Source organism: Mytilus trossulus, unplaced genomic scaffold, assembly GCF_036588685.1.
Source record: "Mytilus trossulus isolate FHL-02 unplaced genomic scaffold, PNRI_Mtr1.1.1.hap1 h1tg000234l__unscaffolded, whole genome shotgun sequence".
Classification (NCBI taxonomy): domain Eukaryota; kingdom Metazoa; phylum Mollusca; class Bivalvia; order Mytilida; family Mytilidae; genus Mytilus; species Mytilus trossulus.
Genome location: NW_026963315.1, coordinates 1,564,727 through 1,588,244, shown reverse-complemented (window position 1 = coordinate 1,588,244; position 23,518 = coordinate 1,564,727). Strand labels below are relative to the sequence as shown.

At 31.2% G+C, this 23,518-nt stretch overlaps 1 protein-coding gene across 2 annotated transcripts; it reads right to left on the bottom strand.

Annotated features, from left to right (window-relative positions):
* Window positions 1-6,469: 6,469 nt before the first annotated feature.
* LOC134701321 (uncharacterized) lies at window positions 6,470-22,224 on the bottom strand. Of its 2 annotated transcripts, none has more exons than XM_063562456.1 (9): window positions 22,137-22,224; window positions 20,943-21,019; window positions 19,110-19,424; window positions 17,965-18,060; window positions 17,378-17,497; window positions 14,910-14,958; window positions 14,282-14,307; window positions 12,806-12,843; window positions 6,470-6,613 (listed from the first exon to the last, which is right to left on the bottom strand). In XM_063562456.1, the coding sequence occupies exons 2-9, from the start codon at window positions 20,995-20,997 to the stop codon at window positions 6,497-6,499; spliced, it is 816 nt and encodes a 271-aa protein (XP_063418526.1). In that variant the 5' UTR covers window positions 20,998-21,019; window positions 22,137-22,224; the 3' UTR covers window positions 6,470-6,496. The 2 variants fall into 2 exon arrangements, with proteins under 2 accessions (XP_063418526.1, XP_063418527.1); XM_063562457.1 differs by having other exon boundaries at window positions 22,056-22,146.
* Between the last annotated feature and the right edge of the window lie 1,294 nt (window positions 22,225-23,518).

Genomic DNA, 23,518 nt, shown 5'->3' with positions numbered 1-23,518 from the left:
GTCAAAGTCAGATCTTTTTGAATTTTACATTTGAAAATCCCCCTGTTTTCTTCACCCACGCGCACAAACAAAAATAAAAAAAAGGAAAGAAATATGTACACATTTTGCACAAAAACAGAAATAAATATAATATACTAAATTGAAATAGGTTTAAAAACGTAATGCGTGCTTACCTTTGTGTAGTTTACGTAGATGTTGCTATATTTGTATCCACATTGCAAATACAATGTATATATATCATTCGATGCTATTTAAAGATAAATGATTTTGTATGTTTATATCTAGATGGAGCGTTTAAAATGTGTTATGACGAGGTGGTAGAAGTTGTTGTAAACGAAAAGATGATTTTCGATCTATAACCAAATGAACAGTTAACATTGAAATGGCAGTATTTACTGGTTATTTGTAGCCTTTATGTCGTTAATGGTATAAAATCACTTCAAATTATAAGTTGTTTCAAATGAACAATATCGATCGCTCTATTGCGTAATTTGGTTTATTTTTTACAAAGAAGATACCCTTAAGAAATTGATTGATACTTATTTAAATATAAGGATATGATTCATATATAAAAAAGAATCTCATCTGTTTCATAATTAAGTTATGCATAAGTGAATCTGTCGTAGGTGAAAAACTAAATGTTAAGATGGTTTTACTTGTCTAGTGGTCTAAAAATTTATAACATGCATAAGTAACATATAAGTGTCAATATATATTACGAAAGAAAGACAATTCCCGACACAAATATTTTCACATCTTTGTACGATATTTTAGGAATTCAAAGGACTAGCTTAAATTATGGAATAGATTGAGAAAACATTAAACTATGTTTTAAGCTATATCGTAGAATTTTGCTGTGATGCGAGCAGATTTTAAAAAAAAATGAAATAATTGCGTTTCTTTTTTTGTCTTTTCATTTTCATTATTCTACACGGGAAATTGTATATTCAGTAAATGTACATAAAATTAACATATATATATATCATATTCCGTATCAACATACCAGGCATATAATTTTAAACACCAGACGCGCGTTTTGATTATAGTAGACTCGTCACTAGCGCTTTAATACTTGCAGTAGGAAGACCAAATAAAATACAAATTTTGAAAGTAGATCTTTCAATAACGAACCTTCCGTAAAAGTGGTGTCACATATAGTTATGCAATCTTTACAGCGAGGATTGGAAACCCTATTTCTAAAACTGCTATGTACTTTTTGTTTATTTACAGAAAATGTAAATATCAATGATATATCAGGACAACACAAAATTTAATCCAGAAGAGGCATTGACCAGGCATGTGTTAAACATCAAATATACCTCCATATAATGTAGTACCCTAGACGACTCATGTTTTGTCAACATCAGTCTAATCATTGGTGATCAAATTAAAAGAGTTGAAAGACCAAATCAGATACGTTGACATGCTTTAAAAACTTTACATTTTGGAAAGGCAGTCAACAAATTAGATAGATAAACTTAAGTATTTCAAATAATTGAATAATTTGAAAACAGTAAATTTTCTAATGATTTTAACATATAAATGATATATCATGCCAACAACAGTTAATTCATATCATAGTAACGACACTGAATTCGGTCAGTATTTTAAAATTCCCTTTTCAAAATAACATAAACAAAGTACGATATCTTATCAATGTTTCAAGTGATGACTTCATACTCATTATGTTTTAAATCCAGTACCTTTATGTCAGTCAGGATTTTGCAAGTTTTGTACTATATAGAAAAAGGTGTATTAAAAAGGAACACACTAATTCAAAAGACTTACTTTTCTTTCAATGTTTTAGTTGGGGGAGGTTAAATAACTAGTAATGAGCTTTATCAGTGTTTAATGCTTAAATAACTATATCCTTATCCTTATTGACGTAAAAAAAAACTCATATAAAAAAGAAGATGTGGTATGATTGGCAATGAGACACAAACTGTCCACAACAGACCAAAATGACACAGACATTAACAACTATAGGTCACCGTACGGCCTTCAAAAATGAGCAAAGCCAATACCGCATAGTCAGCTATAAAATGCCCCGATAAGACAATGAAAAACAATTCAAACGAGAAAACTAACGGCCTTATTTATATAAAAAAAAATGAACGAAAAACAAATATGTAACACATAAACAAACGACAACCACTGAATTACAGGCTCCTGATTTGGGACAGGCACATACTTAAATAATGTGGCGGGGTTAAACATGTTAGCGGGATCCCAACCCTCCCCCTAACCTAGTACAGCGGTATAACAGTACAACATAAGAACGAACTATAAAAATCAGTTGAAAAATACAATTTGGAAATTAGTATGGCGTTCATTATCACTGAACTAGTATATATTTGTTGAGGGGCCAGTTGAAGGACGCCTCCGGGTGCGGGAATTTCTCGCTACATTGAAGACCTGTTGGTGACCTTCTGCTGTTGTTTTTTCTATGGTCGGGTTGTTGTCTCTTTGGCACATTCCCCATTTCCATTCTCAATTTTATTAACTCATCAGATGGACAAAAATACAAGTGGACGTGGCCGGGTATCAATTCACTTTTTGTCAGCTATCACTAATGACATTGTACTAATTGTCTACAACGTTAAACATCTCATTATAGTAAGTCATTGAATACAATTTAAGAAAAAATCTACGTCACTTAACCTTATACTAATTTGCCTTTATCAAACAAAATTTAATCGATCGCTAATATAAAATAAAAAATCAACCGCAAGGTGGTTTGATACTTTCAACATGTTAATTAACCCTTTATCTGTAACATAATGCGTAAAATGTATTAGAGTTGAAAAGGTGAGACATATGATATGACATGTTCAAACCACTTATTTATTGACTAATAATCTGCCCTAGATAATTGATTGGACAGGTGTTTCACGTTTTAGGAATTTCACACCAGTGGGTGAACATTCCGAGCTTAACGAAGTATGTTTTGTCATTTTCTCTGACAAACTGTATGTCAATTATTGGATGGTATAAATCTGATCACTGAAATACGATTCAATTGTGTTTTTCAAATCATGTATTTCCTTAGTAATTACAGTTATTCTTTGATATAAATCTGTCGAAACTTTTTGTATTCATATTATGCATTAACATATAATAAGCGAGAATATAAAATTCTCCAAATCCGTTAATCCAGGAGCAGAAGTAGCAACACAATTTTGAATAGACATATGAATGGTGCAAAGATATGATTGAAAAATAAAACTTCTGAAACATCGTTAAACCAATTACTACCTTGACATATACTATATATACCTGGATTATTTTGCTTATTGACATATTTGACATATTATATGAAAATTGCCTAATTTTAGTATAAATTTACAACAAGCAGTTTTACTATCTAGTAAACTTTAAAGATAATTTATATAGTTAATGAGATATCTTTTATGGTTTATGAGATATCTTATATGGTATATGAGATATCTTATATAGTTTAAAAGCTATCTCATATACTAATCTTATTTCTTATTCTTAAAAGCTTAAAACTAAAATGTATGATAAACGATATAATTTTTCATTTCCAACTGTTAATTATCCATTTTTGCAATTCGAATAAATAGTAAAACAGATTGTCATAAACAGTTTTAACTGCTTATATTTGCTGTGTGTTTGTTTATTCTACATATTTTGCTAGTTGTATAGGGGGATGGTTGAGATCTAATAAAAATGTGTAACTCCGTCGCATTTTTGCGCTTGTCCATAGACAGTTACCTCTTTTATGTTGAATGATTTTGGTGTAGTGTGACGTCTATTTTCATTGCACTAGCACAGTTGTGTGTAAATGGGGCGAGCAGAAGCCCGCCTCCGGTTGCGGGATTTTCTCGCTGTGTTATAGACACATAAGGTCTTCTGCTGTTTTTTATGCCCTTTGCTCGGATTGTTTCTCTTTGGCCCATTCTCAATTTCATGCTCAATGATATGTTTTATACCGAATGCAATAACCAATATATAAGAGACAAATACAAAGGTATAAGACATAAAGCAAAAACAAACTCATATGCACATGCCTCTGCATGAAGTGCGTAAACAATTAATAATCGCATAATGACAGCACTGTCGACAAATCATTATTTTGTGTATCTGTATTCTTCGTAAATATAGAAACAACATATCGTAACTGGATGTTCATAATTTTTATTAGTCTTTATCAATCTAATGCTACATGTAATAATCTTAAAAAGTTACCAAACTTCATATTACAATCAAAATGAACTTGGATTCCATACAAAACAAAGAACTCTTACTCATCATTTTTTTACTTCACTTCTATAATTCAAATATAAGTGAAAACTATCTTCTTAAGTAAAGGGTCATTACCACACGAAGTTTTAATTATCTATAATTTAAATGTTAGTGACATTCATTTAAAATGACATGTCCGCGTGATATTAAATCAAGTATGATTAAAATTTGTTTCTTGAATCTTTTTATATAAGTTGATTAAAATATTGATTTACAAATTCTTACCTCTCAAATATTTAAAATTAAAAGTGAAAACGAAATTACTTTCTTCTAATAATATTTTTTGTTTCCTCTGTGTAAATTTTATCTCAATTAGACAATATGACATTTGATTTGTTTAGTGTGTAATATAAAAAAGAAGATGTGGTCTGATTGCCAATGAGACAACTATCTAAAAAAGACCAAAATGACACAGACATTATCAACTATAGGTAACCGTACGGCCTTCAACAATGATCAAAGCCCATACCGCATAGTCAGCTATAAAAGGCCCCGATAAGACATGGTAAAACAATTCAAACGAGAAAACTAACGGCTTTATTTATGTAAAAAAATGAACGAAAAACAAATATGTAACACATAAACAAACGACAACGACTGAATTCCAGACTCCTGACTTGGGACAGGCACATACATAAATAATGTAGCGGGGCTAAACATGTTAGCGGGATCCCAAACCTCCCCTAACCTGGGACAGTGGTATAACAGTACTCCATAAGAACGAACTATAAAAATCAGTTGAAAAGGCTTAACTGATCAGATGGACAAAAATACAAGTGGACATGGCCGGGTACTTATACATCCCGACACAAAAAGGCACAATGAACAGATCTGAGAGTACTCGCAGTTATCTGACAGCTAGTTAAAAGCCACTAACAACTAATAAAAAATCATGCATCTGAGATTAAATTATCAATCCGTACATATCCAACATCCAATGGATTTAATGTAAATACGTCATAAACAGCCAAAGAAAAACATGACCTTGTGCAATGCCAAGTTACAAGTATCGATTGTAGATCCATGTATATGTATATGTATATAACATACTAGTAATATTTAGTTGGCTTTTAATTTACTGATAACAAAATCAATATTTATACAAATAAAAACAATATTCAATGATCTTATAACAGTGTTGAATAGGTAACCTTTTAGAATAAGTTTATTGAGCGACACGTTTACATGGATCATTTCTAAATTTCCGGGCACGGTTAACAACATTTCCGTAAAAATGAGGATGTGCTATCCCGTTTGAAATAAGTTTTCTACAGGTACAACCAAACTTCAAAACCAAATCTTTATATCTATGGAAAAATTTAGTAAAAGTTTATGGTAACGATATCCCTGGTTTAATAATTTACCAGTTATACATAGGTTGCGTTCGTTAAAATCTAAAACGTCACAACAGACACGGGCATAGCGAACAAGCTATGAAATATAAACACCGTCAGATGGTGCCAAAGGAACGTCACCATCTAAAAATGGAAAGTTAACAATAGGGAACGAAAAATCGTCTCTTTTGTCATAAATGTTAGTGTGGAGTTTCCCGTTTAAAACTGAAATATCTAAATTTAGGAAAGGACAGTTATTACCGAATAAATTTGGATTTATTTAAGTAAATTCCTTAGCCGAGGGTAAATTTCAGCAGTATTTTGAGAAAATTCTTGATTTTTTAACGAAAAAATATCATCAAGATAACGGTAAGTGTTGTTGAATTTATCAATTAAATGCAATTTCGACGGGTCTTTACTGAGTTTAGTCATAAACTGTGGTTCGTAACAGTACAAAAACAAGTCTGCTATTAAAGGGGTACAATTAGTGCCCATGGGGATAACTACAACCTGTCGATAAACTTTGTTGCCGAAACGTACATAAATATTATCAAGGAGAAAATTAACAGCTTCAATTATCTCATCACACCTCCTGTAACCATTGCTATCGGACGTTTTCGATTTTTTCAAAGGTCGTCTACAAATACAAAATGCCTATTTCATTTCCAATCTATTACTTTATTCAAATGTGGAAATATGTTCAATCATCGGGTCTTGTTTGCCTTAGTTAATTAGATGAAAATTAATAACACACGAGAATCGAAATTATATTCAGATTAAGAACATAAAAAATAAACAACAGTATTTTTTTAACATTGATAATATAAGAAAAAACATGTTTTATATTATACATGTATATCTTTCGCTCCTCATTTATTAATGTCTGATTATTCATCTTATGCCTTTAATGAATGATCAATTTCTGAATACATTATTTTGTTTTCTATTCCTCGAATTCTAGTTTGTCTTGATGCTAGTGGCTCTGTCAAAACCTCCACATAATTCAACCCATCCTGTAATACAATCACGTGATGCTTTTTCAATTTTTAGTAAATGTCTATATACATGCAATAACATACACAACTGAAATAGTCCAATAAATTATTTGAGGAAATCAATTACATTCATCTTTCAGCTAATTGCTTATTTCATAAGGGTGATAAAAAAGAATAAAATATGCATTTGAAGCTGCTTCGTAACAACCTAAGATTACAATTTGTATTGTGGAGATTCATTATGAATTGATTTAATACCAAGGTTTTTAAATTGATCACGAGTGGTAGTAAACAACTATTCATGGTAATTGTTTTGTTTCTCTTATGGGAAAATTAATCCCAGCCGTTCTCGGTATTTATTTACATGATGTAGGCAATGAAGATTTGTTTATACCGTATTCGTTTACACACATTGACAATGTCTTTTAAAAAATCACATTCACACATACACAACGAGAAAAAAAAAACACTTCATATATTTCTTGTGTGGAATCGTGTCTCTGGATTGATCTTCACCTAATCCGAATATATATCTTTAGAGGCACTGATATTCAAGCATCGAAATCGTGGAAGAATTGTATGACCAAAAGGAATGTAGTTAAATACTCGATTCCATATGCGAAAACCAATCCGAGGGGAGTTGCAATCTTGGTCTCATGATAATATATGTATCAAAAGTTATAGTTTAAGAAATGTAAAGGTCAAGAATTATGACAAGCCGTTTTGCTATTTATACTTACTTCAAGATATCACATGAACTAATAAGATATCTTATAAATTTGCTGTTACAAAATGGTAGAAATTATTATAAATTAAGGAATGTATCTCCCTCATGCAAAGCTCTGATTCCTTTCATGGATTTGGCTATACTTTTCGGACCTTTTGGATTATAGCTCTTCATCTTTTATATAAGCTTTGGATTTCAAATATTTTGGCCAGGAGCATCACTGAAGAGACATGTATTGTCGAAATGCGCATCTGGTGCAAGAAAATTGGTACCGTTAATTTTATTACTTATATACATATAGTTTAAAAGATATCTTATATAGTTTATGAGATATCTTATATAGTTCATGAGATGTCTTTTAAACTTAAGGAGATATCTTATTAAGTATGAAAAATATCTTATAAACTTTATGAGATATCTTATATAACATTAAAAACATATTATACATATTTTATATTATAATAAAATAACTTATAAATATCTTATATTATATTTCAGATATCTGATAAATATCTTATATTATATTTTAGATATCTTAATATCTTATATAATATATAAGATATCTTATCAAAATGAAATTACATAAGATATTTTATAAAAATGAAATTACATAAGATATCTTATAAAAATGAAGTTACATAAGATATCTTATTAAAATGAAAGTACATAAGATATCTTATTAAAATGAAATTTTATAAGAATGAAATTATATAAGATATCTTATGAGAATGAAATTATATAAGATATCTTATAAGAATGAAATTATATAAGATATCTTATCAGAATGAAATTATATAAGATATCTTATATATTTTTGAGGCGATATCTTGTATATTATATTATATATTTTAGTTTTAGGTGGGTTCTTGTTGCTAATTCTTCAGTTTTGTATGTTGTGTCATGTGTACTATTGTTTGTCTGTTTGTCTTTTTCATTTTTAAACATGGTGTTGTCAGTTTATTTTCGATTTATGAGTTTGACTGTCCCTCTGGTATCTTTCGTCCCTCTTTTTATATATTAAAGGAGATATCTTATACATTATACGAGATATCTTTTATATAATAGGAGATATCTTATATAGTTTATAAAATATCTAATAAAGTTAATAAGATATAAACTATAGCTTATAAGATATTTAATGAAGTTTATAAAATGTCTAAAAAAAGTTTATAAGATATCAAATAATGTCTATAAGACATCTAATAAAGTTTATAAGATATCTAATAAAGTTCATAAGAAAGTTTGTAAGATATCTTATATAGTTTATGATATATCTTAATATATAGTTTTCTTTATCTTACCTCCTTTAGATTTAAAGAGGTATGATTGGTTAAAGGACTACACGTGTTGACTATATATCTGATGTAGGTTGTCTTAAATAGTATTGAGTAAGTTACCATACATAGCTAGTTACCATATGAGGTTAGTAAGGAGCTACGTCCCTTTTAAAACATAATAGATGCCACAACCCTTTATAAATACAACACAGCGTTTTGGAGAAAAATTGAAAGGATTCAATAGACGAAGAAATTGATGATAAAATGTGGTAATAAGTTCATAAAATATAAAGCTAACAAGTTGTTATTGTTGTCATAACGGAGTTAATTACTTTTAAAAACACAACAACAATATAGATATCTTATTAACTTTATTAGATATCTTATGAACTTTATTAGATATCTTATAAACTATTGAGATATCTTATAAACTATTGAGATATCTACTATAATATATAAGATATCCTTTATAGCATTAATAGTTTCTTATATTATATCTCATATAATATATCAGATATCTTATAAAATGAAACTATATAAGACATCTTATTTATTTAAGGAGAAATATTATATGTTCTCTTAGATATCTTATAAATTAAAGGAGATATCATCAAATTCGAATAAATAGTAAAACGGTTTGCCATAAAGAATGCTGAACTTATAATACCCTAGATGAATGAAAGTCAGTGGTATCGATCCAGCGCTAAAGGAAAATAACACTTATAAATTTCATGTGTACACATATCATAACACTAGTAATGGTATTGATGAGCGACAATTAGGTTTAACAATTTATTTGCAGTTATGTAACTGAGATACAGCAGTGTCTTATCTACCAACTTAATGCGGGGTTCACACATTGCCGAGTATTGCTCCCGTTTGAGATCAGACAGCGATACGACACGAAAAATGAAAAAGTCGGATTACTATCCTCAACTATCTGGAATGCCCTATTTTAGTCTGAACGCAGTCGTTTAAGTTCGTGACAGATTCCTACGGGTCAAGAAGGGTCCGAAAGCACTCCGACAGTTAGGTGCGTCCCGTAACATTCGGGGAAACTCAGCCGATTTTGTCTAGTCGGATTACAATGGTGTCTATGTCGTGACAGATTCTGCTGTATCGGATCGATTCCTATTAATGTTCTGTGTACTCTGGACGGGGTCCTGTTGAACGGGAATGATATGGAGAAATTTTTCATTGCTGATTTTCTGCCGATTGAGTCCAGATTGCATCCAGATCTTGTCGATTGCGAACCGTTTTTTTTTCCGAAACCGTTCCGAAACAGTCTCGTTATTAATTCGAGATTCGTCAAATTACCCGAAAATTACAGAATACAATACAACTGAGACCGACAAAGTCGTTTGCAATGCGATAGAGCAGACCGTGATAGGATTACGTTCCGACAGTAACTGATCATCCCGACAGTTTTCGAACAGATAACTTCCGTCAGGGTCGGTTCACTGTTTGGTCACTGTCTGATCGCTGTCGGATTACATTCAGTAGAATCGGACGTAGTCGTGACAGACTTGGTCGAATTTTACCAGGCGAAAGATACAAATCGGATTTGAAACGGACTTAGAACGGGATTATCGGGATAAATTCGCTTGGAAACGGTTGAATATCGACGCTTCCTGAACAATATCTGATTGTTTTCGTGATTACATTATTTTTTTTACCAATTTTTATTAAAGTCTGAATTTCGATTTACAGGATCTTGAGCAGACTTTAATAAATTTTCATCGGGAATGGTCATGTCAAGGACGGCAGTAAAATTCGTGAATATGTGACCCCAGCTTAACCTGCTTTGTTTACAATTTTCTTTCTTTCAAAGATGCAAATTGTTATAAAGGAACAAGGTGTTTATGCTGGTTATAACTAAACCCTGTCATCACTAACTAGTTTAAACATCTCGTGTGCAGTGTTTTAAAAAGCTCATAATATTTCAATAATTTATGTTCACGTTGGTAGTTGGAAGCAATAAAGTGTAACTAAAATTCTGAATATAAACTTTGTAGCTTTGTATTGGACTTAAAAAATAAACACGTATTATTTAGATTCTGAGAAAGAATGAATGGGGACATTTCCTAAGAGTGGGTAAATATAAGCTTACGTAATCAATTGAACTTAGATAACAGATGTTAAATTTCTTAGAACATAAAGATAAAATCAAACACTGATCGCATAAACTCTGAATGAAGCCAGACAGAGTGTCTTGACAGACAAAGCATTTCGTGATATGTATTCATCTTTCTCCTTGTAAATCTACATTCTTTCAGAACGTCGCAATCAGGGATAGGATCACTTTACAAATGCAAAGTATATTCTAGTATGTTACGATAAACGATAGATACGATATGCAATTGTTTAGTGAGACTAAATAAAAATACCTTTATTTCGGTCTATCGATTTGTGAACTAAAGGTAAGAATGTCAATTTTTGTGGTCTTTCCACAAAACTTAAATTAAGAAATTTTTCGTCGAATTGCAAAGGTTATTACGTAAATTTGTAGCCTAAATTTTCTTGAATTTTATGCTCGTAAATATCTCATTTGATTGTGTTGAGAATTAGGAATTGCTTATATTTCTGGCCTAATGCATTCCTCCAAAATAGTCATTAGGCTTTTTGTTTATCGATCGTTAGTTATCTGTGGATGCTTGTAGTCTGTTATATCCCCTTTTGCATTAGGACTTATTTGACCTTCATTGAATTTTTGTAATATCATGTCCACATTCATATTATTCGATTGGTCTTTTTTTCTACTGCTTGACGAATATCCAATCTATCATCCGAAATTCGAATGTATGATAACATTTAGCTTTCATTTTTTTTAATTACATGGCTTCAATGAATATAACATTGAACAAGACATCGAAAGTTTTACCTTGTTTGTATAAGACACCTTAATATCACAATACTCCGTACAAACAATGGTACATTACCGGTTCATTTTCATTTTCGAATAAAGAATTGTACATCAGATTGACAAAAATTCTGTTCGTGATGAAAGAGGGGCTTTGGAAATTCTGTGAAATTGTTACCCGCATATGTGGATTCCGCATGCCTTTGAGAATGAACTTTCTGTCTCTCCTTGCAGACCTCTTCTTAATTCATATGAATCAGAGTTCCTTCAGACACTTGTTAAACACAATAAGATAAAAAAAAAGCTAGGTCATTTAATTTCAGATTTACATAGATTGAGGATGTTCTTTCCATTAACAAGCCAAACTGCAATCCCGGGAAATAAAAATTTAAAAATCAACAGACATAGGTTCCGCCGCCTCATTTTTAGACTTTTACCTCGAATTTGGTATTTATGATCATCTCAGTACCAGACTCTATGAAAAACGAGCTAAGAAGTACCAGGGGTATTTCAATGCAGTTCATTAGAAGGTACCTATAATTTGTTGGTAAATCTTCCGTATCAACTATTTCTTAAATAATATACGATGGTCTTGATGTACAGATTATGGGTACTGACGTAGGTTATCTTCTTAATGATGTGTTATAGTTTTTTTGTTGTATTACTTTGTTACATTACGTTGTTGTGTACTTTTACATCCCGGAATTATATTATCGTTCTATGATAACTTCTGTATTGTTGTCTTTACTTTTTGCTCATATGTTTTGTCTTCATGCCTTTTTTGTGTTTTTTCTTACATCTGACGTGGCTCTGTTCTTATAAATCCCGCCATTGTGTTATTGGGTCGTGGTTAATTTATGTTTCTATATGTGTTTATTTTTGTAGTGATTTATATAATAACAGAAGTTTGACTGCTGTTCCCATCTTACATTTTAACATATTACATGTATTATGTCTGTTTGTTTTGGTCACATATCGTTTTTTTTAGTATAATGGAGTTGTATACGAATGTCATACAAGTTAGATGTTTAGCTAGCTATAAAAAGTTTTAACCCCCTTTTTTCACATAAGCAAAAACCTGTTCCAAATCAGAAATATAACAGTTTATCTCTACTAGTTTGATGTGTTTGAGGTTTTGAATTTGCCATTTGATTACGGACTTTTGCCGTTTTAAATTTTCCTTGGAGTTTAGTCTATTTGTGATTTTACTTTTTATTCATTTCAACAGTTTTTTCTGTCTGTCGCAGGTAAAATTAAATCTTGCTCTTTGTCAATTTCCCACACAGGGTCCTTAGTTTCTTATGTTATTTAAAACAATTGAGTTTAAATAACATATGTGTGCTTACTGTAGGCTCCACTGACTCATCAATAAGACCAGGCTGTTCTAAAATAAAGAAATATTAAACATATAATCAAGGTATGTTCCCCTTGTCATCTTACGTTGCAATAGTCGTTGATGGCTCTGTAGGCAAATTGTTTCAGATATACTAAAATAACTATACGGTATGGGCTTTGCTCATTGTGGAAGGCTGTACGGAGACCTATAGATGTTAATTTTTGTGTTACTTTGGTCGCTTGTGGTGAGTTGTCTCATTAGCAATCATACTCCATCTTCTTCTTTTTATATTATATAACCCTTTCGTACTTTATTTGGCCTTTTAACTTCTTTGATTCGAGTGTCACTGCTGATTCTTTCGTTGACAAAACGGAGATCTGGTGTGCAACTTTGAAAACTTTCAAACTAAAACGGTTTGTGTGATCAGAAAAACTTCTTTAACAGAACTGAATGGCTTGTTAGCGAATAGTCGAAATAGAACTAATTTACCGTAGTAGATAAGTTTAGAATTGACAGAAATACTGAAAATGACTTAGTTTTCTTATTGTTTGACTTTTTAGCTGATATTTAATAATAAATTATCGTTTGTGCCCAACATTCATAATCTTATATTAGAGCTCTCCCTTTAAATAGATAGATTGGATTTGACGAAACCACTACATAAGAAAGTGTTCAAACGAGTAAAAAGTCAGTATGTTAAAGGGGCGATAATTCAATTATAGAAACCAAGTGGTTTTTTTCTTTCTCATAGTTCACGTTAATTTTCGATTTGATCAATCCTTATTTAATACTCAGTGGGAAAATTGGTACACAAATGAACTTCATGTTATGTACCACGTGCACAGCAACTACTTTTTAATATTTTCGTCAATGAAGATTGTCGAGATCATTATAGACTTCAAATGAAGACGGAAGTTGACTACTGACAGCTTGTGTACGGCCAATAAGAAATATTAAACATTTGATAAAGTTGAAAAATGAAAATAGTAAGAAACTTTGATAACAAAAAAATGTGATTTTTTGTTTTAGATGCATTCTTTTTTTAAGTGGTTAGTGGCTTTGAACTACCTGTCAGGAAATTTGATTACTCTCAGATCTGTACTTTTTTTTTGTGGAGATGTATTAAACTCCTGCTATGTCCTTCCTCTATTTTGGTAGATGTTTTCATTGTTTGTTTTGATTTGATGAGTTCAGCCCTTCTCAACTATTTTTATTGTGTGTTCTCATGTAGTACTGGTACACCACCCTCCCAGGTTTTTTGCAAGCATGCAACATCTTTTTATTGTCATAGTAATTATTGAAAAGCCTCTAATTTGATAATATGAATAATCATTTTGGAATAAACAACCATATGAAGTTAATTTAACAAAAAGTTAAAGTCATTTAGTTAAGATTTTATCATGTTTATGACTAAATTACAAATTATGCTCCAATATGACTTAGCTATAGGTGAAAAAAAGAAAGAATGCATAAAATTTCCATTTACCTGTAATATCGTCAGCTAACGTAATCCTAAAATATAAATTTTTGTTAATTCTATTAGTAAAAGATATTGTTCAATCTCAGTAGATTTGTTTCAAGTAAAATTATATATTAGATTTCCATACACTTTACAGCCTTTAAAATGTATCATCAAGTTTCTGTTATGTTTTTTACTTTCCCTGGATATTGCATCCGATTTATCATATTCATTTTGACCGGACATGTCTTAATTTAATCATCCGATACAGTCAAACGGACGGCTTATTTTGTAAACGTGTTAAATAACAATTTTAAGCAGATAAATGGCGTACTATATTTAAAAAAAAAAACACCAATCATCTTTTTGTGTGTTAAATGCTGCCAAACGTCCAGTTGTTAATTTTATGAGTTTATTCAGAACTGGTCCCTATTTATGGGTAGCTAACAGTCATTTGCTTGAAAAATACAGACATGATGAGTCACTGTTTATAGGTAAATACAAATGTTACAAACTTCACGAAGACAATTATATTGAGGACGTTTGAGCTCAAACATTCTGTATATGCCATCTGTTGTTTGGTTTCATCAGTCTGACAAAATTTTATATCATGTTTGTGATGATAGATCATAGGTTTGAAAAGATAAAATTTTACCTTTCTGCATCCTTTCTGAATGACACAACGACGGAATTCATTCTTTTTCCTATAAGTATATTGAATAATCTGAAAGCATGTACTTAACAATAACATGACTTCTGATAAGTTATGTCACCAGCCCAGTAGCCAGTACTTCGGTACTGGCATGAAAATACGGATTTTTTTGTGTTATTAAAATTTCCTGTTACAAAATTTTAGAAATTATTATAAATTAAGGAATGTATCTCCCTCATGCACAGCTCAGATTCCTTTCACGGATTTGGCTTTACTTTTTGGACCTTTAAGATTATAGCTCTTCATCTTTTATATAAGCTTTGGATTTCAAATATTTTTGCCACGAGCATCACTGAAGAGACATGTATTGTCGAAATGAGCATCTGGTGCAGGAAAATTGGTACCATTAATGTTATTATGATAGATGAATCATTGTGTGTTCCCATGAATTGAAAAAGTAGAAACATTGATAAAGATTGTATAATCACTTTAATGTACAACAATCATTTGATAAAGTACTATCGACCTGAAAATGTCTCCAAATTATTTAACAATTGTTAATTTGAATAAAGGGTTTATATATATCAAACATAGACATCATAGAAGCACATTAACATCACACTTTAAAAAATCATATTTTACACAAAACTTAGATACTTAATTGAAATAGAAATGATTATCAATTTATCAACGTCATTTCATCCATTACGACATCGATAATATGACCGGGTCAACTCTCTCAAAGCGAGGTAAAGGTAGTTGACGTCACAAAATCATGATATGCAATATCACGAACAGTTGAGTAGAGCGATACAGATAGTGATAAAACCGATTATGTTTTTATTTTTTCAAATTAGTTTGCATTATTATACAAATATAGCCTTTGTATGAGGTCGATACAAGGATATATTGACCTGAAAGAAGTATATTGACTGAGGACGAAGTCCGAGGTCGATATACTTCTTTGGGTCGATATATCCTGTATTGACCTCATACAAAGGCTATATTTGTTATATTATTAATTTCCGACCATGTTTGTATCAAAATCGTCATTTAGGTTTGTTGGAACTCTATATATATTACATTGTCTCCTTGACAATAACAACATATTAGTTGTTATTTCATTAACTTTTTTTTTTGGGGACATCTTATGTATTTGAAGATTTTTTTTCGTCAAATAATTGATCACAGCTATCATTTGTTTCAAAACGTTAAACAATATCCTGAAATTCATTACATGACGTCACAAAGTATATCGGTTTTTAGATATTCTAAAAATAACCGTGCAATATGCTTTTTGCAGGTCAATATGCGTTTTGCTATCCGCCGTTTTCTCTCTACCTTCGAAAATATAGTTTAACATGTGACTATCCCTAAACGAATCAAATTTGTTAAAATATACGAATTAATAATATTAGTTGTTATTTCATTTACTTTTTTTTTGGACATCTTATGTATTTGAAGATTTTTTTCATCAAATAATCGATCACAGATATATTATGTGTTTCAAAACGTTAAACAATCTCCTGAAATTCATTACACGACGTCACAAAGTATATTGGTTTTTAGACATTCTAAAAATAACCGTGCAATATGCTTTTTGCAGGTCAATATGCGTTTTGCTATCCGCCGTTTTCTCTCTACCTTCGAAAATATAGTTTAACATGTGACTATCCCTAAACGAATTAAATTTGTTAAATTATACGATTAATAATATAAGTAAATGATAATGTTCTATTTGTGTCTTTTATTAGTAAAACCATATATCAATTTGATGTTTTATAATAATATATTACTGTAATTTGGTGTAAAATATTCATATTTATGGATTTTATTAGTCAAATAAACATATATCAATATTTACGCCCGAAATATTCTAAAATATTTTAAACAACACCCATCTTGCGTACGGAATGATAAGTAAATGAGTGGCAAAATATACCAGACAGACATTCAAACTCATGTATCGAAAGCAAACTAACGAAGTCATGGCTAAAAAAGAAAAAAGACAAATAATAGTTCACAAGACACAATACATACATACACACCCGATAAATAATATTATTCGGTAGGTCATTTTCACGAAACGGGAACTGAATTTTAACTTCTTTCCTTTCCTACTTAAAGTTCCTGTATTGAATAAGCCTCACAAGAATACAGGCACAAGTCGACAAGAAGAGGGCTATAATTAGTTCCCATATGAATGTCGATAGTGTGTTGAAAAACACGTCCTACAAGGTAGCAAATATGTTGTCAGTCAAGAGATCAAGCATCTTGATAATGCCAGTTTCAGTGATTTTTTTGTTTGAATCAGAGTGATACCTTACACAGTAGGATTTATCCCTCCCTTCAAATATACTTGTATCTACAATGGCCATTCTTTTTTATGAAACAAAGCAATACCAACTTTTTTCAATTTGCTTTTAGTTTAGAATGGGGAATACTTGTGTAAAATTATTCGTTTGTCTTACCTAAATATCCCCACTTTCTTTGAGCAGTAACTCCGAGAATTTTCAGGGATATCACGAGCAGAAATACAACGATAAATATTATCGTTAATGTCGAATCAGGTTTTGAAAGTCTAGGACTTACTACAATAGAGGCATACACGTATTAAATTATATAAGAATACAGGGTTAAAGTGCAGTCCAGGTTTAATGGAAATATACAAAGATAGTGGTAAACATGATAAAGACTAAATAAATGTATTCCATGTATGTTTTAACAGAGTTAGTATGTTTGATTGGTCGATAACAACCACAACCAATATTATCCATCATGTTCGTATAATATACAAATGTTTATACATGTACAGAAAAACAAACGAAACTCTAGAATAATTTCTTGATTGTAGCATGTTATATTAACATGATTAAGAAATCAATACTTCTTTTTATCATTTTACAGGTTAATAAAGCGTTGATCGTATTAGAATGAAGTGCTTCCGCTTTTCATAAAACTATTGCTTTATGAAACATTCGATTATATTTCATTGAAAATAACACAAAACAGATTTTGAAAAAGTATCGTGTTTGCTGGATATTTCCTATGTACTTACACTGAGAACTGGTTTCCTTGACATTTACTTGAATGCCTGGTGTGTTTTCTAAATTCTTTCTGTCTTCATAGTCCTTGGATGTTTCAACGACGTCGTCTTTGACGAAAAGCAGTAAATGTATTATCAATATATACAAATATTGTCTAATATGTATCACATATCATGGATATTTAGTGTCAACCTTGTAATAATTCGGTACTCGCGGATCTTCGTTTGACCAGGTCAAATAAAATCCTCATAAATACCATGCTTAACATTGTGAGCACCAATCGCGAGTTTCATTTTCATAAGACTCATCAGGTCGAATTTAAAAGATAATGAAGTGCAATGTTGAAGAACATGTAGGACAAAACATTTCGATAGGTTTTGACAAATACACCTGAAATAATCTATTCCTGGGATAGAAATTATTTCTGTTTTTCTTAGCTCATAAATATATACTATATCAACAAAGAATTAATAAATGTTTGGCGTACTAAAACAATCAACAAAAAATTAACAAATGTTCTGGCGTATTGAAACAAATCGTTTTGTTTAACGAACAGTAGTTTTTAGCAAGTTTGGTAGGTGGTTTGGTATGTTGATAGGTGAAATACAGGAGAAATTCCGTGTCTGAATAAGTTAAGCAAGTGTAGTAAAAGGAGATCTGTCTTTCTTAAATTGTTATCTTTCTATCAATTTGACAAAATCCACAATTTTATTGTATCTACCTCAGAAAAAATAAGAAAAAGTACAAGCGAAATTGAAGCATTTTTTCAGACTTGCTTCCTAAAACGTAACGTTATGCAGCTTTAACATACCCAAAAAATGAAGTCGAATCAATCATATAGTTTTTTTTAGAATGGATGACCCGAAGCCGAAGTCTTTTATTCAACTTTTTGTCTTGTAAATTTTTTTGATTGATTTAATGTATGTGTGTTTGCTCTTAATAATCTATTCTTTGATATAGTAGATTGTTTCTATAAAAAGGATTAGTCAATACATATGTATGTACCGGATGCATATATTAAAATATGATATACTGTAAATTTGCTATTTACATGTAATTTACATGTTGAATTTTGTTTCAAAGATTTGAATTACTAGTATTATCAGTATAATGAAGCATCGTCGAATCAAATAACGTGTTGATATGGTAAACATACCTAATAAGGAAACATTATACTTAGTTTCGTCAAACGTTCTGTTATTTAGAAATTTGCATCGATAAAGACCTATACCTCCCTTTTGGAAATTGAAAATAGTTAAGTCATAGTTTCCTTCATTTGCCTGAACGAAGTAATTGGATAGATTCAGTTTCGGGTTTTTAAGATGATTCGAAAAATACATCAATGTTCTTTCATGAGCAGAATCGTTGAGATCTGGTCCGAACCAAGTCTTTTCAGTTCCGGAACTGGAACATTTCAAAACCACCTTTTCTCCTCTATGAGCCCTGATTGGTACTATATCATTTAAAACTCCTGCAATTAAAAAATACACAAATCGAATGTTTTTAATATAATTGTCACGACGGGATAAGATTATCACTATTTGACACAATGTAACTATGCAATCATAAAGAACAGAATAAAATTGAGAATGGAAATGGGGAATGTGCCAAAGAGACAACAACCCGGCCATAAACAAAACAACAGCAGAAGGTCACCAACAGGTCTTCAATGTAGCGAGCAATTCCCGCATCCGGAGGCGTCCTTCAGCTGGCCCCTAAACAAATATATACTAGTTCAGTGATAATGAACGCCATACTAATTTCCAAATTGTACACAAGAAACTAAAATTAAAATAATACAAGACTACCAAAGGCCAGAGGCTCATGACTTGGGACAGGCGCAAAAATGCGGCGGGGTTTAACATGTTTGTGAGATCTCAACCTTCCCCCTATACCTCTAGCCAATGTAGAAAAGTAAACGTATAACAATACGTACATTAATTTTTTTTTTTCAAAGGGAGACAATCGACATGTGTTTATTTTTTTCAAAATATAGTTGTCACGTAAGTCTTTTTAGGATAATATCGCAAAACAGTCCTCATGTGTATTGGAGTTGGTTCTATGCGTTTATTTTACTATAGTTGCTTTCTAGAAACCATATTTTTAACATATTGAGATGCTACAACAGAAAGATGGACAAAACTATAGCGATTGCACATTAAGCAAATATACCCAGAGATCTACACACTGTGCTCAACAATATACATATGTTTAAGCACCATTTCAAGCTTTAAGTCGTTATAGGTATAGAAGCACTAATGTAGGCCGTTCAGAAAGAACACAAAAGAGAGTAGTACATATTTAATACAAAATTGTTTCTAGGCAGAGCTATATCTTTATCAATAAGTAAAATATTAGGGTAGTTCTTGGTCTCCAATGAAGGTTTGGGGATTTGGCAACACCATAGAACACTTGTTGTAAGTTTCTTTTAGATAATAGAAAAGTATATACAATTTTAATAGGAGAACACATTTGCCTTGTTGTTTAAATTAGAAGGACATTTTTTGTACTATAAAACTCCCGGTACCAGTACACTCTAATATGCAATCAAACATGTTAAAGGTATAAACTTGTATGCACAAGTGAGGATACGGTATAGTTTTGACATGAAACAACTGCAATTTGTTTGAACTTACGATAAAGTAGGCATACATGATTAAAGTTGCATATTTTAAGAGAGAAAGCAATCCGGCTATGAATCAGTGGTTTAATACCTTAAAAATAATATTTCCGTAATATCTTTAATTGAATACCCATACGGGATAAGTAGCATGGTACATTGTACAGATACATCATACAGCTGTAGTAATGCAAGTTGAAAGTCATGTAGCAAAACAAACATGAATTTTTCTCTTTTTGGAAAATATGTAAAACACTATAATATTGGAAATATGCATTTTCTCTTCTAGTGCTAGTGGCTTCTCGTAAATTGGGTAATTTTGTGACATGTGTGTGTCGCTAGTTTTCGAAGTTTATATCATTTATATACCTGAAACTATTTGTAAATGAACTGTAATGGCCAGCAAAATTGACACTGTTATCATATTTCAACACTTTCTTCTATGTCTGAAAAAAGAAACCCAAAAATTACTTTTTAAATATGATTGTAGTGACACTTCAAAGAGTTATCTATATTTTTTCCAAAATAGAGGTTATCGAATTTATCATTTGTTTCAGTTTATTTGTAATATTATGCTGTGTTTTTATTTTTTTCGTATAATATATATATATTTTACGAGTTGTATATACATAATGTACACATTCTTGTATCACCATCACTGCTGGTGATCCGATTGATAAATCTGTTGTAGAGTTGTCACTGGCTCAGACGTACTTATAAATATAATTATTTTCTGTGCCTGTATCTTACATTAATTTGTAGGATTCTTTACTATAGATAATTTAAATGATCTGTAAAAATAACATCTCCATGCCTTATATATCATGTACTGTAGTACGACACTAGATTAAAACTGACGTGGAAAGGCAACACCCGGCCACCGTAAGATTCATTTGCATAAAGCCCCGGTAGTCGTGTGGTCTAGCGGGACGGCTACAGTACAGGCGATTCGGTGTCACGATATCTCAGTAGCGTGGATTTTCCCGGCGAGGGCAGAACAAAAAATTTGCAAAAGCAAATTTACAGATCTAACATTGTTGGGTTGATGTTAAGACGAGTTGTATATATATATATGCAAGACTGTGTACTGATCTTTTGATCTAAGAATACCAAGTGGTGGTAATCATTTAAATACAATGTCATAGTACCTGGAAAATATATGTAAATTGGTTGTAGTTATTTTGTATGAACTATATTAATGAGTATGGATTTTCGAGTACATCAATATATGAATGATGTTGTTTTTTAAACCCTTTTTGGACATCTATATCGAAACTTGTAATTTGACAACTTTAACTCGGTTATGTAGTTGCAACACATCTGGTCTCAATCGATTTTGATTTTATCAATTATGTGTTAAAATCCCATGCGCTTCAACTTGTTCTGTAAACTGTAAAATGTCAGCTCACGACTATACGCTATTTCATGCTACGGTTAAAAAAGAGAAAGATTCTAAAATAACATTCACACAAATATACATACTGATACACATAATTAAAAATGCATGCATATACATTAAAATTGTCCTCATCAAAATGTGTCTTATCGTGTTAAACATTTTACCATAAAGGTGTCTTCCTCTCAATGGTTGCATATACAAAACATCATTATATTTATATTTTGATAAATAAGGTGTGTAGTTCAATTTGATACTCGATTTTATACATAGTTAAAGTACTTAATTTCCCTGTATTGGTAATTTTGTGACAACATTTTCCACTTATTCAACTTCCGAGACAGATTAGTTATCAATGGAAAATTTTCAAATTCAATAGAATAAAATCCATAGAAATTTCATCATGTATATTCAATAGTTTGGTTTTTTTTTGTTATTGTTTTCCACATTAACAATGCCGTTAATTATGTACTTGTTTGTTTTTATTACTATTTTATGTGAACGTCACATGTAGACGCAATGCGCGTCGGGCGTATTAAATTATAATTATTTGTATTTCAAGGTCGTATGGTGGCCTATAGACAAAACAACAACACCAACAATTGGTAACAGAAAAAGCAGTCAAATATGCAATATCAAGAAAGCAAAAAGGCAACATTCATAAAAAAAGGACAAAAGATACCAGAGGATCATTAAAACTTATATATAGATAATAAAATGACAACGCCGTGCCTATAATACAAATAGACAAATAGACTAATTATAGTACACAAGATACAACAAAAACAACAAGACTAAGCAACATGAACCCCATAAAAATCTGGGTGACTTCAGGTGCTCCCGAAGAGTAAGCAGATCCTGTTTCAAAAATACACCCGTCGTATTGCTCATGTAATTACAAACCCGGTAATTATTCTAATAGTCTTCTGACATCGGACTCAGATTTCTCTTAAACTGAGTTTTACTGTGCGTATTGATGTGCGTTTGTTGTTTTTTTTTTTTTGGATTGAGGTATACAGGAGGGTTAAGATCTAAAAAAAATATGTTCAACCCCGCCGCATTTTCCCACCTGTCCCAAGTAAGGAGCCTCTGGTCTTTGTAGTCTTGTATGATTTTTCATTTTAGTTTCATGTGTATAATTTTGAGTTTAGAATAGTATGACGTCCATTATCACTGATCTAGTATGATTATTTGTTCAGGTTTCTCGCGGCAATGAAGACCCATTGGTGGCCTTCAGCTGTTGTCTCTTTGACACATTTCAACTTTTCATTCTCAATTTTAATTCTGTAGGTCACATTTGTGAAAAGGGAACAGATATGTAGTTACGACATAAGGAAACTATCGGATATCATCTATGAAACGAATATTCCATAACAGTCAACCAACTGTTGGCATCCGTAAAATTAACGAAGGGATAATTTCAACGTCACCATGTAGAACTCCTGGTTTTATCAATTTCTTGTGATCAGTAACCCTCTATCAGGGAAATCATGATAGGAAATACAAGCCCGGGAAAAGCGTAATAATTGGGAGATGCATACTCCTTATG